The 17623-nt window shown below is 39.6% G+C and overlaps 1 protein-coding gene and 1 long non-coding RNA gene across 14 annotated transcripts; one reads left to right on the forward strand and one right to left on the reverse strand.

The window, feature by feature from the left end:
* Positions 1 to 1160: 1160 nt before the first annotated feature.
* LOC110971461 (ubiquinol-cytochrome-c reductase complex assembly factor 1) lies at positions 1161 to 16459 on the reverse strand. The gene is made up of 9 exons (XM_051948421.1): positions 16238 to 16459; positions 14643 to 14735; positions 12721 to 12828; positions 9260 to 9332; positions 7196 to 7253; positions 6814 to 6922; positions 2947 to 3024; positions 2587 to 2700; positions 1161 to 1735 (listed from the first exon to the last, which is right to left on the reverse strand). The coding sequence occupies exons 1-9, from the start codon at positions 16310 to 16312 to the stop codon at positions 1601 to 1603; spliced, it is 843 nt and encodes a 280-aa protein (XP_051804381.1). The 5' UTR covers positions 16313 to 16459; the 3' UTR covers positions 1161 to 1600.
* Positions 3031 to 4729, forward strand: LOC127534083 (uncharacterized). Of its 13 annotated transcripts, XR_007942036.1 has the most exons (6): positions 3031 to 3266; positions 3519 to 3626; positions 3843 to 3914; positions 4095 to 4130; positions 4383 to 4562; positions 4599 to 4701. It is a non-coding gene; the product is annotated as an uncharacterized LOC127534083 (long non-coding RNA). The 13 variants fall into 13 exon arrangements; XR_007942040.1 differs by lacking the exon at positions 4095 to 4130 and having other exon boundaries at positions 4671 to 4729; XR_007942039.1 differs by lacking the exon at positions 4095 to 4130 and having other exon boundaries at positions 4635 to 4707.
* Positions 16460 to 17623: the final 1164 nt, after the last annotated feature.

Genomic DNA, 17623 nt, shown 5'->3' on the forward strand with positions numbered 1-17623 from the left:
AACGTCAAACTATCCCTTAAATTGAAGTTTAGGTCTTCGTCAGATTAGATCAAAACCAAACGGATGTGAGAGGATGAAAATAATTTTCAGTTCAATAATAAATAAAATAAAAAATAATTGTATTAACTTTAATGTCAAAATAAAAACAACCTTTTAAACATTTTTTTTAACTTTTTTTGCCCATTGTGTCTTTTTCTGTTTGATTATCCTAGAACATTTTTGTGCACTTTATTCATCTCAACCACTTTATTTTCCTTTATTTTAATCAATTTGGCTCCAAACAAACTCGAGACGTCACATTTCAATCAAAGTGCAGTTTTCTGAAAAACAGGACCTGAAATCTGAAACAAAAACTTGACAAAATAAACATCTGCTTCTTATGACGCGTTCACCAACTATTTTCATATTTAACACATTAACGGGATTGATTGACAGAAAAATTACTAAAAGCATCACCTTTAACATCCATCCATCCTCTATACACCGCTTTATCCTCACTGGGGTCATGGGGGGTGCTGGAGCCTATCCCACCTTTAACATGTTCGAGCTAAAGTTAGCATGCTAGGTTAACTAGCTTTCAATCATGAGAACATAAATAATAAACAAACACTAGAAGTCACATTTCAATCAATCAGTGTGACATTTTCTGAAGAATCGCATCTCAAACCTGCAACAAAAACCCTACAGAACAAATTTCTGCTGCTCATGATGCATTCAAGGAGCATTTTTACTCGTAATTATCACATTCTATAAAAATTAAATGGTAGAAAATCACTTAAGGCCTCACCTTTAACATCTTCGAGCTTCCACCGCAGTTGGAAAGCTAAAGTTAGCATGCTAGGCTAACTAGCTTTCACTCATGAGAACATAAATAATAAAATCTAGAAGTTCGATTTCAATCAAAGTGCAGTTTTCTGAAAAATTGCATCTCAAACCTGCAACAAAAACTTTATAGAACAAACTTCTGCTGCTTATGATGCGTTCACAGACTATTTTTACTGATTTAACACAATATAAGAAGCGATTCATGACAGAAAAATTACAAAAAGCGTCACCTTCAACATCTTTGAGTTGGAAAGCTAAAGTTAGCATGCTCGGCTAACAAGCTTTCACTCATCAGAGCAGAAGATAAATAAAAAGAAACAAAGTGAGGAGCCGTATTGATCCAGAGAACACTTTATTCATGACTTTTTAAAAACATTTGGGGCTTTGAGGGGCTCAGCTTCCCGTTCAGGCCTGAGAGCGTCCTGAGAACCAGACCAACCAAAACGCCGCGTCGGCTGGCGGCGGCTAATCCCACCGACCCGGAGCCAAACTTTATTTAAAACACAGTGAAGGAGCAGACGGGAGTCCTGGCCGACGTACAAAAAACTTTATAAATACAGCGTGTGAAAAACGAGGAGATATAAATAGTTTGCACTGAGGAAGAGGCTCTCAAACCCGACGAGGAGCAGGAAGGAGGAACGTGGCGGCGTTTAGTTTAGCAGTTTTTACTAGAAAGATGTGAAGATCGTGATCCCTGACTGTCTACGGAGCTCAGAAACAGAAGACACGAGTCAAATGAAAACATGAAGCAGGGAGGAAGCAGGAGGTCTTCATCTCACAGTCCTGCATCGTTGTAGGTGGGTCTCACCACCTTCAGGATGCTCTGAGCGTTCTCCTCCACCAGGGGGCGCCACTTCACCTCCCCGGTCAGCAGCAGGTCGTCTCCGTCCAGAGCGTCGATGAACTGCATCTGCACCAAACAGGACAGAAAAATAAACAAAATGAATGAAACAGGACGACAATACGGCAAATTAAATAAAAATACAAGAATCAAAACCACCAAACATAAAGATCAGTGTTCACACTCAGGTACAGCTACAATTAGCAGCAGGTTTTATCAGGAAAACACAGATTTTCACACATTTTAGGAAGCTTTCTGCTGCAGAAATATTCAGATTTTTACATTTTTTGAAGAAAATTAATACAGTTTTGTGTTATTTCTTGTTCAGAGCTACAATTAGCAGCTATTTTAATCAGGAAAAGTGTGCATTTTAATATGTTTTAAGAAGATTTCTGTGACAGATATATTCAGATTTGTACACTTTATGAAATTTTTTTTTAATATTTTGTGTCATTTCTTGTCCAGAGCTTCAATAAACTGCATCTGGACAAATTAAAACCATTAAAAGCTGTTATATGCAGCTAATTTCAGCAGGAAAAACACTGATTTAGACATTTTAAGAAGCTTTCTACTGAAGATGTATTCAGATTTTTATATTTTTTGAAAGAAATTTATACAATTTTGTGTCAATTCTTGTCCAGAGCTACAATTAGCAGACAGTTTAATCAGGAAAAGTATGGATTTTGTGCACGTTAAGAAGATTTCTGCTGCAGAAATATTTAGATTTTCACATTTTCTGAAAGAAGTTCTTATTGTTTAGTGTCATTTTTTGTTGATGAGCTGCATCTGCACAAATTAAATCAGCAATCTGAAGGAAAATAAGATCCTCCAACAGCAACATGATGTAGAAATAATGCTGAAATGATTCCTGAAGAACTGGAGTAACTCAGATCTTCAGGCCTGACAGGTGAACAGCTCACCTGTTTGCGGACGTACTCCACCATGAGCTCCAGCTGTTTGGGGTCTTCACACTGTCGACTGAACAAGTTCCTCCACAGAGCAGCGGCCAGAACACAGTCATCAGACATGATGCCCTGAACACAAACACACTCATTAATACATTCAAATATTCATTCATTCATTCATACATAAATCCATTTATTCATTCAGCAGAAACTTCACGGTAATACGTTCAGTCTGTAAATCACAAAGAATAAAGTCAGTTTCTGGTGATTTCAGGTCTTTAAATCTCTTTTCCAGCTGTGACCAGATGTGGATATTTAAAGTTTATTGACAGTTTTTAAAACCGTTAGATAATGGCGTGTTTGTTTGTGTGTCACCTCGTCGTATCCAAATATGGCCGCATAGAAAGTCTCGGTCATGGCTTTCAGCGCTTCCTTTCTGTGGATGGCATCGATCTGCAGAGAAATCACAAAAACAACTAAATTTTATTATCATAATTTCTACAGCAAAAGATTCTTTCTTTAATCTAAAAACAGTAAGTTATAGTAAATGAAACTCATGCTGGTTAATGTTAGCATGCTAACACTTGGCCATGATACTACCACCACCATGCTTCACTGATGAGGTCATGATACCACCACCACCATGCTTCACTGATGAGGCCATGATACTACCACCACCATGCTTCACTGATGAGGTCATGATACCACCACCACCATGCTTCACTGATGAGGCCATGATACTACCACCACCATGCTTCACTGATGAGGCCATGATACCACCACCACCATGCTTCACTGATGAGGCCATGATACTACCACCACCATGCTTCACTGATGAGGCCATGATACTACCACCACCATGCTTCTCTGATGAGGCCATGATACTACCACCACCATGATACACTGATGAGGCCATGATACTACCACCACCATGATACACTGATGAGGCCATGATACTACCACCACCATGCTTCACTGATGAGGTTGTGATACGACCACCACCATGCTTCACTGATGAGGCCATGATACTACCACCACCATGCTTCACTGATGAGGTCATGATACTACCACCACCATGATACACTGATGAGGCCATGATACTACCACCACCATGATACACTGATGAGGCCATGATACTACCACCACCATGATACACTGATGAGGCCATGATACCACCACCACCATGCTTCACTGATGAGGTCATGATACTACCACCACCATGCTTCACTGATGAGGTCATGACACTACCACCACCATGCTTCACTGATGAGGCCATGATACTACCACCACCATGCTTCACTGATGAGGCCATGATACTACCACCACCATGCTTCACTGATGAGGTCATGATACTACCACCACCATGCTTCACTGATGAGGCCATGATACTACCACCACCATGCTTCACTGATGAGGCCATGATACTACCACCACCATGCTTCTCTGATGAGGCCATGATACTACCACCACCATGATACACTGATGAGGCCATGATACTACCACCACTATGATACACTGATGAGGCCATGATACTACCACCACCATGCTTCACTGATGAGGTCATGATACTACCACCACCATGCTTCACTGATGAGGCCATGATACTACCACCACCATGCTTCACTGATGAGGCCATGATACTACCACCACCATGCTTCTCTGATGAGGCCATGATACTACCACCACCATGATACACTGATGAGGCCATGATACTACCACCACCATGATACACTGATGAGGCCATGATACTACCACCACCATGCTTCACTGATGAGGCCATGATACCATCACCACCATGCTTCACTGATGAGGCCATGATACTACCACCACCATGCTTCACTGATGAGGCCATGATACTACCACCACCATGCTTCACTGATGAGGCCATGATACTACCACCACCATGCTTCACTGATGAGGCCATGATACTACCACCACCATGCTTCACTGATGAGGCCATGATACTACCACCACCATGCTTCTCTGATGAGGTCATGATACTACCACCACCATGCTTCACTGATGAGGCCATGATACCACCACCACCATGCTTCACTGATGAGGCCATGGTACTACCACCACCATGCTTCACTGATGAGGCCATGATACTACCACCACCATGCTTCACTGATGAGCTGGTATCTGTGGATTCTCTTCCCATCATTCTGGTCCAAGTTGATCTTTGTCTCATGTGTCAACAGGCTCTTTTAGATGTTTAAACTCTAATCTGGCCTTCCTGTTTTTGAGGCTGACCAATGTTTTCCACCCTCAGTACTCACTCTAGGGAAACGTTCGTTTCATTGTTGCCTATTACCTCCCTGACATGGAGACAGGATGGATCAGCTCTAACAGCAGGTCACACTGTAGTTACATTACAGCAGGTCCTCGGGTTACGACATCCTCGACTTACGGCGTTTCATGGCTACGATGCCATCACCCATAAATTTATTCAGAAAGTCTTCTTCAATCATTCCGATGTACGGTGTTGGGACATTAAACTTTACGTGGGAACCAGGTGGCGAGCGGAGTGGATGAATACATCATCGATGTGGCGCTGTAAGAGGAAGACGACTTTGTTTAACTGTTTGATTTTACCACTGTGTTGGCGTAGGTGAGTGCAAGTTCTGACTTAATTGCAGAATTCCAACATAAGTCGAGGACCCCCAGGACCTTCAAACCTGGACCAAATTTTCAGTGTCCATATTTAGTTATTTGTCCACTTTAATAACATGCTCTTAGTGCAGAGTTACTCTTTTGTTTGTTTTTGCATCATCACCTTTCATACATCACTGAAGTATTCTCTGATCCTGCTTTTCCTCCATTACTGTTACATACTGAATGAAGCCGTGAGTTGTGTTTACGTGAGATCTATCTGAATGTCACTCTAACAGATTCAGGGTTCCTCACGTCTGAACACATTTATTTGTGACGGCAGCGAACACAAACATGCTACACAAACGTTCCTCTTAATGCGTCTTGAGGCTCGTTTTCCTTCGGTTAAGTGGCTGTAAAACATCCTGCGTCTCTCTTCGTCATGACTCTTTAAATGTAAATTCACGTAGCTACAGCAGGTTTCTCCCTCCACCAGCTCTGAGCTTCACATCACCTGTAATCTGCATCACAGCACGACAAACTCTTTCTGAAAGCTTCCGGCGAGTGGAGCCCAGATTTAAGTGTGTGATGTCAGCGAGCGATCTCCAGAGATTCGGCTTCACTTCCTGCTCGCTGGCACAATTATGCTGACGTCAAGCTCTGGATAAACAAAACCTGCATGCTGAGCTGAGGCGGAAACGTCCCTGAAATAATGAATATTTATCCAGCAGAATGACATCTGCTTTGGAGGCTGCAGGTTTTACGTTTCAGGTCACAACAGCTGCTGTCAAACATCACAGCAGCAAACATCTGTAATGTGACTCCAGCAGGAGGCAGGTTTGTATTAACGCAGGAAAACTATCTGCTTATTTTGAGAGCTTCGCTTCCAGACGTCCGACAGGTTTTCATGCTTCATTCTGCAGCCAAACTGATTAAATCTGAAGCAGAAAAACAATTAATGAGTCAGTTTCCAAACATTTCGGGCTCCAGCGTCTAAACTGTGGTGATTTTCTGACTTTTCTCTGCTTCGTATCAAACTGTAACTGAATATCTTTCGGCTTTTGGACTGTTACCGGGGAAAACCTACATGTCTAAAGACGTTTTAGAAACAGAAAAACTAGCTGACAGCGCCGCCTGAGAACGTATTTGTCCGCTCCGATCACCAACTAGTTCCCGCACAAAATTTGTTTTAAATTTGTTAAATTAATTAAGACCTTCTGAATAAATTTATGAGAGATGACCACATAACAACGAAACGCTGTAAGTGGAGGACGTCATAAATGGAGGACCTGCTGTAAAATCCTCAGTGACATTTGTTTTGACAGATTCATCTTTTGTTGTGAGTCACAGTTTAGTTTTGTTGTCGCCACATGTTTAGCATTATTTCCTCTGACTTTATTAAAACACTGCAGCCCCAGTAACTCCATTATTTCCTTCTGATTGTAAACTATCTCTGATCATCTTTTGTTGTGAGCGACGCTTCCATCAGTGAAGGTGGACTTTCAGCCACGTGATCCTCCTGCAGGTTACAGGTTCTAACTACAGGAGGCTCTAACGCTGTTATTGAGGCGCGCAGCGAGCAGCTATCCGTGTAACGTAATGTCATGTATGTACAATATGTGCTGCTACTTGATCTACAGGCTCACTCACCCCCATGATTTTGCTCCTCTGCTCGACGTCCTCCCACATGGAGTGGACGATGTAGCGGCACATGTACTTCCCCTCTCGGCCTTCCTGACGCATCCGAACCAAACACATCCTGACAAACGACCACAAAACACGGTGAGTCCTAGAAACCCCCGGCCGCCTCCAGGATGAACTCACAGACTGTAGTTAGTCTTCAAGAACACCCACATTATCAGTCAATCATCACGTTACTGATGCAGAACTTTTCATATGAATGAACACGTCAAAGGTGTGAAAATGCAGGAAAAAACATTTTAGCCGTTAACGAAGAGTCCAGATTCACTGCAGAAACGCTGAAACCAGCCCTGGAGAACTGTACAACAACGAGAAAGTTTATTAAACTCACCATACGTGCAGCTGTGCAACCAGGAACCAGGAGTTGAGGGTGTCAGGGAGGGCAAATTCTGCAACACACAACATGAACATGAGGTTTAACACGCGTGTTTAGCTATTCTGATAATTAAGTAATCAGTTCAGTTGTTCCACACAAACCGTCCTGTTTTCTGGCAATATATAGGCAATAATTATTGATTGGGCCAATAATAACCAGACTGAAAAATATTCATGTCTTAAAATACGTTTTCTGACATCTATTGAGACAGAAAGAAAACAACAAAAATAAAGTATTTTAACGTAGTTTTTATACGTTTGTTAACGACAGAATGTAGTCATGATTCAGGGTCATGTGCTTTACTAAAATTAATTTTAAACAAGGAACATGTCTTTGTTCCTCACAGAAGTCTTTGTCGTTGCTAGCTGAGTTAGCAACAGGTAGCTTCTGTGGAAGCTAACGACCTCCACTGAAGTCTTTGTCATGGTGCCCGTTGCTGGCTAAACCCCACTATGCTCTCTGCTGTTGGAGAGAGTCTGATCCGGCTGTCGAGGTCTTTTAGAATCCACAAACATCCGTCACTAGAACCAGATAATTGGCGGTTTTAACCCTTAAAAAGCCGGGACCGAGTATACTCGTTCTGCTTACTCGTACACACAGCCGAAACCGAACATTCTCGGCTCAACACGTGTGACTTGTTTATGATTGCTAATTAACGTAAAATATGCACACACTCGTATGTTTAAGTCGATGTAAACATTGGCCTCAAATTTGCTTATTTTAACCCTTTAAGCTTCAGTCAATTCCAGCCGTTTTCAGTACAAAAAAATCGCTAATATTCTATTTTTAAATAAAAAAAATTACGAAAAATACGGGGAATATTGAACGTGCATCGCGAGGTGCATTTCCTTGAAAACGACCGATTCGGGGATTTTATACCGACTTCAGGACATGTTTTGGACAAAATAGTTTACTGGCTTGTGTCATCTGGATGTAAAAGGTTGGATTATGGCCGTTTTTTGTGGAATCTTTTTTTTGTGTATAATAATGAACCCAGAAATGTGAGTCGCGCTGTGTGCTTTGAAGCCGTGTATAGAGAACGGATGGATGAATATTTGTTTTTGTCGGACAAATGTGTTTTTCTCACCCGCTGTGGTAATCACATCTGAAAGTGGTTTATACCGGCAGATTCATGAGAATCTAAGCTTTCCATCGGCGTATAGTGTTTGTATAAGCGCGTTTGCGGCCGTCGGACATTCTTGAAATTCCTATGCAAATTAGTAGGTGTACCGCCGGCGGTACACTGAAGCTTAAAGGGTTAAACGATAAAGCTGTATCAGCCGTTATAACGAAGCCACAATTAGGAAGCCCTTATCAGGGCCGCATACCGGCCGAAATTCAATATGACGAATGTCTACGACAACGAGACCTCACAAGACTTGATCGATATTTTATGGATTAGGTGGTTTTAGTATGTGTACTTCTCCAGAAACATGGCCTTGTAAGGGTTTATCCTTGTGTCGTCCTGTGGGCCAAAACTGACCCGGTTTAAAGTCTGAAAATGTGTAAAAAATAAATATTTTCACAGTGAAACTTCTGATGTTTACATTTTCAACATTTTTGGGAAATTACTGAACATTTTTTAGTGGAGAAAAGAAATGTTCAAAATGTTTCTTAAGAACATTCACACACAAAAAAATCATTTGGTTTTGTTGATTTTTTGTATGTGGATGTTTTACTGATATATATGTAGCCACTTTAGATATTTTTAGGATTTTCTTGGAAGATTTTTTGGATATTTTTGAAAATATTTACAAGAATTTTCTTGCCACATTTGGGGGATTTTTCAAAATAAAACTTTTTAGGGAAACTTTTAAGGAATTATTGAAATTTTCTTCCTGAAGGTTTTGCAAATTTTCTGAAATTTGGGGAACTTTTTTTGCTGAATTTTTGGATTTTTTTCAGACGAGGAAACAATGTTTTTTGGTGCCCTTAAATGAAGACAGCAGGAGGGTTAAGGATGGAAAAACGAAGGCAGCTGCATTGTGGGAGACGTAGGATCCAGTGTTTCCGACTTACTTTCAAAGAACTCGTCGTAGTTGACTCTCTCTACGCAGCACGTGTACATACGCAAAGCAGCAATCTTGATTTTCTGTGAAGACGACAAACGAAAAAGGGAGAATATCAGCAACATATTTAACATCTTTAGCAGATGAACTGCAGCTGATGTGTCACATTCCAGCAGATAACTTCACTGGAGAAGCTGCAGCTGAAACACTTGAGATAAACAGAGGTCATGTCGTGTTGTTGTGCTTTCATCAACAGTTATTTTCAGTGGAAACGAGCTAAAAATACTTCCACAGCAGCAGCAGATCCGATCACACATTAAGCAGCTGGGATAAAACGATCTGAAACGTGTTTGACGGCTGCCACTGAAGCCGGTTTATCTGCAGACAGAAAACGAGGCAAACATCTGCAGCAGCGACGACACGACCAAACAGATGTGTCGGATCTGGAGCCAAACTCTGCCAATCCAGCAGCTCCGCTCGGCCGACATTCCTCCCAACGTACGAAACCCTCAGGCTTCGGCCAAAACCTCCCACATCACCGGACGCCGCCGTGGCTGTAAATGTTTACGCCTTTAATGATGCGAGCCAACATTCCTGAAGCACACCGACTACCAGGGCGACGCAACGGACCGGTCCAAGTACTGCAAGATCAGAGGTTTAATCTGATTTTATACCGACACTAAAACCATGAAACATCAGCCAGTTCCTCCCCCTGAATCAGCTGATCCTTTATCTACACTAATTTTATTTAATGAAGCAATTTTACCGTCACACTGGGAATATTTCTGCAACCAAATCACCACAAAAAGACGCAAAGTCACCACAAAAAGACGTGAAATCACCACAAAAAGACGCAAAATCACCACAAAAAGACGCAAAATCACCACAAAAAGACGCAAAGTCACCACAAAAAGACGTGAAATCACCACAAAAAGACGTAAAATCACCACAAACAGACGCGAAGTCACCACAAAAAGATGCAAAATCACCACAAAAAGATGCAAAATCACCACAAAAAGACGCGAAGTCACCACAAAAAGATGCAAAATCACCACAAAAAGACGCGAAGTCACCACAAAAAGATGCAAAATCACCACAAAAAGACACAAAATCAACAAAAAGACAAAATTACCACAAAAGACGCAAAATCACCACAAAAAGACGCAAAATCAACAAAAAGACAAAATTACCACAAAAGACGCAAAATCAACAAAAAGACAAAATCACCACAAAAAGATGCAAAATCACCACAAAAAGACGCAAAATAATCATAATTTGGCAATTTCTATGTGACTTTGGTACATTTTTAACTTATTTGGTACATTTTTAACTTATTTAGGACATTTTTAACTTATTTGGGACATTTTTAATGTATTCTGAACAAACAGTCATTTTAAACCACTAAGTCATTTTGAGCACTTTGCTTTTAGGTACCATTTCGTCATTCTGGGTAAATTCTTGTCATTTTTGAAAACTTTTAAAGCAATCTGGGTAAGTTTGAGGTATTTTGGACAATTTAAGGGTGCTTTCACACATACGCCTTTTGGTCCGCTTAAAGCGGACTGGAGTCCCCAACACCAGCAAGTATGGTTCGTTTGGGCTGGTGTGAAAGCAGACCACATTTTTTGGTTCGGACTAAAGAACTGGTCCGCTTCTATGTGAACTCCAGTTGGGTTCGCTCCTGCTGAGAACACAAACCTGTCTCCATTCGGACCGGCTTGATGGTGCAGCAGACTTTTTGGTCTACGGGAGCTTCCGTAGCCAAAAACGACTGTGTAATGTTCTCGTACCGAATGCGAGCTTCATGCTGGAACAACAGCAGTATTTGTGCTTGCTGCATAAAGCAACGATACGAATATATGGAAACAAGAACGAACAGGAGAGCATAGTTCATTGTTTACGAATAAACCTCGATCCATGGAATGTTTTCTTCTGGGATTTTTCCCTCTTCACATGCTGCACCAATCAGCGTTCACCTACGTCATCTAAAACACCTTATTTTGTGAACAGCGCCACCAAACGACTGGGGGGAGATATAACATTCATCGTAGTTGGTTCAACTGAGAAAACACTGGTGTGAACCAGTTGAAATTAGCAACATTGTAACAACTTTTGGGTCCAAACGTGTCACTCTAACGGACTAACAGGTGTGAAAGCACCCTTAGGTTCATTTTGGACAAACACAACAGAAAACACATCCAGGATCCCAGTGCTTGTTTCAATGACTTGGTTTTACTCTTTAAACTATGATACATCCCATAATATTCATGCTCACAGTTGGTTGCAGAGAAAATGAACAAAAAAACCCATTTATTCTTTAGATTTTGCTTCTTTTTGTGGTAATTTGGTTGCAGTTTTCAACAGAACTCATTGTCCTGGGGGTCAGAAATGAAGGAAAAAGTCCATTAAAACGTGATAAATCTGGACCTGCCTCCATGGACTTCAAGGAAAGTGTTCCTAGCATGAAGGTAGAACTCAGATCATTGATAAAGTTACTGGAGCTGAAGAACCAGACTGTTCTGAGGGGAACAGGAGGAAGCTTTTGTCAGATTTGTTGCCGTTTCGTGCGACTCTTCGTTTCCATGAATCTCTACAACGGAGGCGAAACGTTCAAAGTTAGCCCACATTAAAGGGCAAAACAGCACCATCAAATTAACTGGATTCATCCTTTAATTTGTCCGTCTACGGCCTTTAATCACCTGATGCTTGTCACCTCGTAACGTTTCTGCATGTTCTGTTTTACCAGAACAGACACCAAAACGCAGATTGTCCATGAAAACATCAGCATTAGAGTTAATTACAGGATGAGACAGAGGCTAAAAGCTACAGAACATCCTCACACCTCGTTAACTGCTGGGCTGCACGCAGAGTTTAAATACAACAACAGCTGCAGTCGATAAACTGGCATCGACCCGGAAAAACCAGCAAAGAAACATCGGCTGACCCGTTCAGACCCCCACCTGTTAAATAACAGACATTAAACACACGTTTTGGTTTATTTTGTCATGTCTAAATGCTCTTGTCTATCATGGAGGACCCCCCCACAGGAAACAGTAAGATCAGTGGGCAGCTCCTTCAGTGACAGACTGCTTCACCCTCAGTGTCTAAAGGAGAGATACCGCAGCTCCTTCCTTCCTGCTGCAGTCACACTTTACAATCAAACTCCCAGTAGTTTCTGTTCACACATTTACAATCTGTGCAATAAAAATGTAGATACTGATGCTGTGCAATTTCAAGAAGTCTTGCTGTAAATACTGCTTCTTTTCTTTTCTTCTCCTGAAGAAAACATTCTTATTTATATACATATGCTCTGTGTGCTCTGTGTGCTGCAATCTCTCTTTTATTCAGTGTCCTATTGCTGCTGTACAATGTAAATTTCCCCGCTGTGGGATTAATAAAGGTTTAATCCATCCATCCATCCATCCATCCATCTATCTGTCTGTCTGTCTCCCCCTCCTCTCCCTCACTCACCCATTTGTTGTATTTCAGAGGTCCGGTGAAGCCCATGGCCTCGATGAGCTTCGTGAAGGCGCCCACCTCCTCCTCCGAGTGCTGAGGCGTCTCCTTCACATTACAGAGCTGAACGACAGCAAACAGAGGAATCAAAGTTAAAGCTAGGATCCATTGTTTAGTAATCCAGTGTTATAGTGATTATTCTGCCAATCGAGCAATCAAATTCCACATGGTTTGGCATGAAATAACTTAAAATGACACAAAAAGATAGAAAACGATGCTAGAATAATATAAAAATGACACAGAAAGACACAGAACTGACACAAAAAGATGCTTAAATAACTAAAAAAGACACAAAAATGTCACAAACACACACAAAATGACATAAATGATGCCAAATTTAAACAAAAATAACATCGAAATGAAACAAAAATGACAAAAAGATGCTTAAATAACTAAAAAAAGACACAAAATGATGCTTAAACAGCAAAAAATGGCACAAAAGACAAAAGAATACTAACACAAAAAGGAAAAAACTGCAAAATTACAGAAAAGGATACTATAACACAAAAATGACACAAGACATAAAACTATGCCAAAAAATAACACAAAATTGGCATAAACACACAAAAATGTCACAAAAGGATGCTTTATCTAAAAAAAGACATAAAATGATGCTAAAAATAACACAAAAATGTCAGAAAAACACCACAAAGATGTTTAAAAACAACAAAAATGACAAAAAATGATGGTAAAATAACACAAAAAAGACACAAAAAGACAGGAAATGATGGTAAAATAACACAAAAATGTCAGAAAAACACCAAAAAGATGTTTAAAAATAACAAAAATGACAAAAAACTATGGTAAAATAACACAAAATGACAGAAAAATAAGCTTAAATGAACAAAAACAGGCACAGAAATGAGAAAACGATGTGGGGTTTTAGTGAACAGAAAGCTGAAAAGCCGGGTCATTACAGAGCAGACACACCTGCAGACGGTGGCCTTTAGAGCTCCATCATGAAAACCCTGACAGATTTATTAGCTCTCCATCAGGACCTGCAGATGTCTGACCGCTCTCTGATTTAAACACAGAAAGCAGCTGAACGTCCTGCAGCCTGTCACACACTGAACACAGGATGGAATTAAACTGAAAGTGGACATTTACCATGAAATGTTAGACGTTATAAATACATGAACCGTCTGAAGGTTTGAGGTCACTGAGAAACGCTCTGATTCCTGTTTAATGAAGATAACATGGAATGAATGATAAATGCAGTGCAGAATGACTGTTTTTAAAGGAACATTTGTGTTCTAATCAGCTCCACACTCATTCACAGCTCTGCAGATTAAACGCTGAAGAAATGAAACATGTATTCTTTAGACTGAGCACCTTTTTGTGGTGATTTAAAGACATTTTGTCATCTTTTACCTTGGTTTTCTTGTGCTTTTGCATCTTGTTTTGGTACGTTTGTGTGCTTTTCTGGTGATTTACCATGGTTTTTTTCATGATTTTCAGTTCCACTGTAATGGTTTTGTGAATTTTGTACTCATTTTAACTGTTTTTTGTGTGTTTTTTGCAATGACTTAGCATCTTTCTGTGGCACTTCTGTGACTTTTGTGGTGATTTTGAGACTTTTGTCCTCATTTCAACTCTTTTATTGGCAATTTTGTGTGTTTTTGCAATGATTTTGCATCTTTTGTGGTGACTTTTTGTCCTAATTTCAACTCTTTTTTTGGCAACTTCAAATGTTTATCAGCACAAATATGAACCAGACCAGAACTAAGCAGCCACAGTGGGTCTTTTACTTCCTCCAGATCAGATCAAACGAACCCGACAGGCGTCTTTATGCTGCGATTTTAAATTTAAAGGAAGCAGCAGAACATCTCGTTGGACCTGTGAACCGCTGGAGGACAGACCTGTAGTAATAAACGTACCTGTGTGCTGAAGTGAAGCGTCCGACACGGAGCTGAACAGGGAGAGGAGACTCTAGAAGCTAAAGCTCTGAAACAGACGTCATGGTCCAACGCCTGGAAGAAAGAAGACGACAAGAGAGACACAGTTTAATGACAGAAACACCGGAAAGATGTCCTGAAATAAAGCAGGAATAACAGGCTTCATACTCTAACAAAATAAAAAGACATTTATTTATTTACCTCTACCCCTATGGAGATATTCCATTAAAGTCAGCCATTTACAGCTAGAATAGTCATTTACCACATTAACTATGTCTACACCAGATTTATCATTCATTTAATGCTATATTCATTTAAAAAAAACTGCTGCTCTTTCAAAAATACGGACATTTCGAAGAGACTCTAAACCTTTGAACAGCAGTGTAATTAAATACAGTAAAAATATAGAAAAAATAGTAAAAATACAGCAAAAATTCAGTAAAAACATAGTAAAAATGTCATAAAATACAGTACAAACAGAAATAACACAGAAAAAATATAGTAAAATACAGTAGAAAATCTCAGAAAAATACAGTAAGTACAGTTTTTTTTAAAAATGACAAAAATATAGTAAAAACAAAGCAAATATATAGCAAAAAATCTTGTAAAAATACAGTAAAACTTTTTATGAAAATACAAGACTAATACAGCAAAAATATCATAAAAATGCAGTAAAAATATCGAAAAAATACAGCAAAAACATAGTAAAAATCTAACAAAAACCCACTCTAAAATATAGTAAAAATGCAGGAAAAATATAGAAAAAAATCACAGTTAAAATATAGTGAAAAATCTTGTAAAAATCAGGAAAAATATAGAAAAAAGTACAGTACTACATCTCGTAAAAATAGTCTGGTAATTCGTATTACCTGTAACTTTTTTTGTTATTTTTTTTTTTAGCCTTTTAGTACTTTTCTACTTCTTGTCCTGCTTCTTTAAATGACTGTTTGTTCGCACCTGCTGTGAATGATCAATAAAGTTTATCTTATAAACTGGTTAAAGTTTAATTATTACATTCACTTCAAGAAAAACAGGTCATTAGAAATTACAGATATGTGGTGGATCTGTTACATCTTAAAGCCTTATTTCTTCACCATTTTCTGACATTTTATTGATGAAAAAAACGATTAACTGAGAAAACAATCCAAATTAATCAGTGATAAATCCATCTAATGACTGCATCCCCTGATTATATTTAGATCTTATAATTTGACATTTAAACTCCAGCTGTTGGGTAAGTGGTGGATATTTTCCCTAAACATGTAATGGTGAAGACTAAATTCAAATAAAATATAAAACCTGAGAAAAACAATCTGCAGCTCCGTTTAGTTGTTGGTCAAGTTCACCTCATAAAGCAGCAACTAATCCTGTTAGCCTGTTAGCTCAGTAAACAGCAGAAAACACGCATAAATAAAACCTGACAGAGTTTAATTTAGACATTTTATAGCTTGTGTAATAACCTGCAGTGGTTCTGTTTAATCCTCACTGACTGTTAGTTCTGATTTCACAGTTTAAAGACTGAACCGAGCTGAGCTGCGGTAAGCCGCTAAGCTAACGTTAGCCCGTATCGGAGCTACCTTCCCGGCGGCGGCTCTGGAAGCGGCCGCGGTGACGAAGCTCCGGGCGGCGAACTGCAGCGGCCGCCGGTACATGACTCCACAAAGTGCTGGAGGTCAGAGCCGAGGAGCCAGGAGCCAGGAGCGGGCTGCCACTTCACTGCAGCTCCCTGCGACGAAACCTTCTGGTTTGGTAACAGCAGCAATGTCAACGGAATCTGTCCGACACTGACAACTGTCCGGCCAGAAAACAGCGGAGCGAAGAAAAGTTCCGTCTGGACACAGACCGGTTTTTAATATAAAATTTGGGGTTTTCATTATTATTATTATTATTATTATTGTTATTGTTATTATTATTATTATTAGTAGTAGTAGTAGTAGTAGTAGTAGGATGAGGAGTAGTAGTTTTCTACTGTACATAAAAATCTGTGCAATACAGAAAAAGTGCACAATATTAATACTTACGGCAATGTTTCCATTTATGTAAGAATCTGTGCAAAACCACTGGCATTTGCAAGAATGTAATTTCTGTTTAGTACTTTTGTATGTCTTGGTTTATTTCATATACACACACTTTGCTTTACTTTGTACTTCATCTTTCCCACTGTAAATTTCCCCACTGTGATTAATAGCTGGGATTGGGATTTAAAAATCCCAATTTCATTGTATGCTTGTTATACAATGACAATAAAGGCTTTCTTTTGCATTGTATTGTATTGTATTGTATTGTATTGTATTGTATTGTATTGTATTGTATTCTATTCTATTCTATTCTATTCTATTCTAATAAAGATGCAAATGCAAATGATGCAAACTTGTCCAAAATTACCCCAAACCTTTCCAAAATGACATAAAACTTCCATAAATTACAAAAAATTTGTCCAAAATTACCCAAAACTTCTCCAAAATGACTTAAAATGTGTCAAAAATATGCAAAACCTGTCCAAAATGACTCAAACTTCACCAAAATTACACAAAACTTGTCTAGAATGACACAAAATTTGTCAAAATTACAAAAAAAACTGTCTAAAATGACTTAAAAGTTTATTCTCAAACCACCATTAAAAAAACGTTTTCATGACTCCTCTGAAGGACTTGCTAGAAAGAGACCAGTGAAGGAGGCCTAAAATTAAGATTTAAAGACCTTCAAATAAGATAATGTTGGATTTGACGTCCAGTGAAGCTGAGCAGCAGCTGGAGGTGTGTTCAGGGTTTGTTTTCTCAGTGAACAGAACTGCTGAGGTCATGTTTGAGCTGCTCGGCATCACTTTGTGCTTTGATGTGTGAAGTGTGAAGTGTGTGAAGGCGGCAGCTTTCAGCCATAATTAGTAAAAAAAAAACCTGACCCTCAGAATCAGAGGACGGACATCAGGACTAAACATCAGCACAAAACCAAGAAAGACAAAG

This window comes from Acanthochromis polyacanthus, chromosome 5 (assembly GCF_021347895.1).
Source record: "Acanthochromis polyacanthus isolate Apoly-LR-REF ecotype Palm Island chromosome 5, KAUST_Apoly_ChrSc, whole genome shotgun sequence".
In the NCBI taxonomy this organism is placed as follows: domain Eukaryota; kingdom Metazoa; phylum Chordata; class Actinopteri; family Pomacentridae; genus Acanthochromis; species Acanthochromis polyacanthus.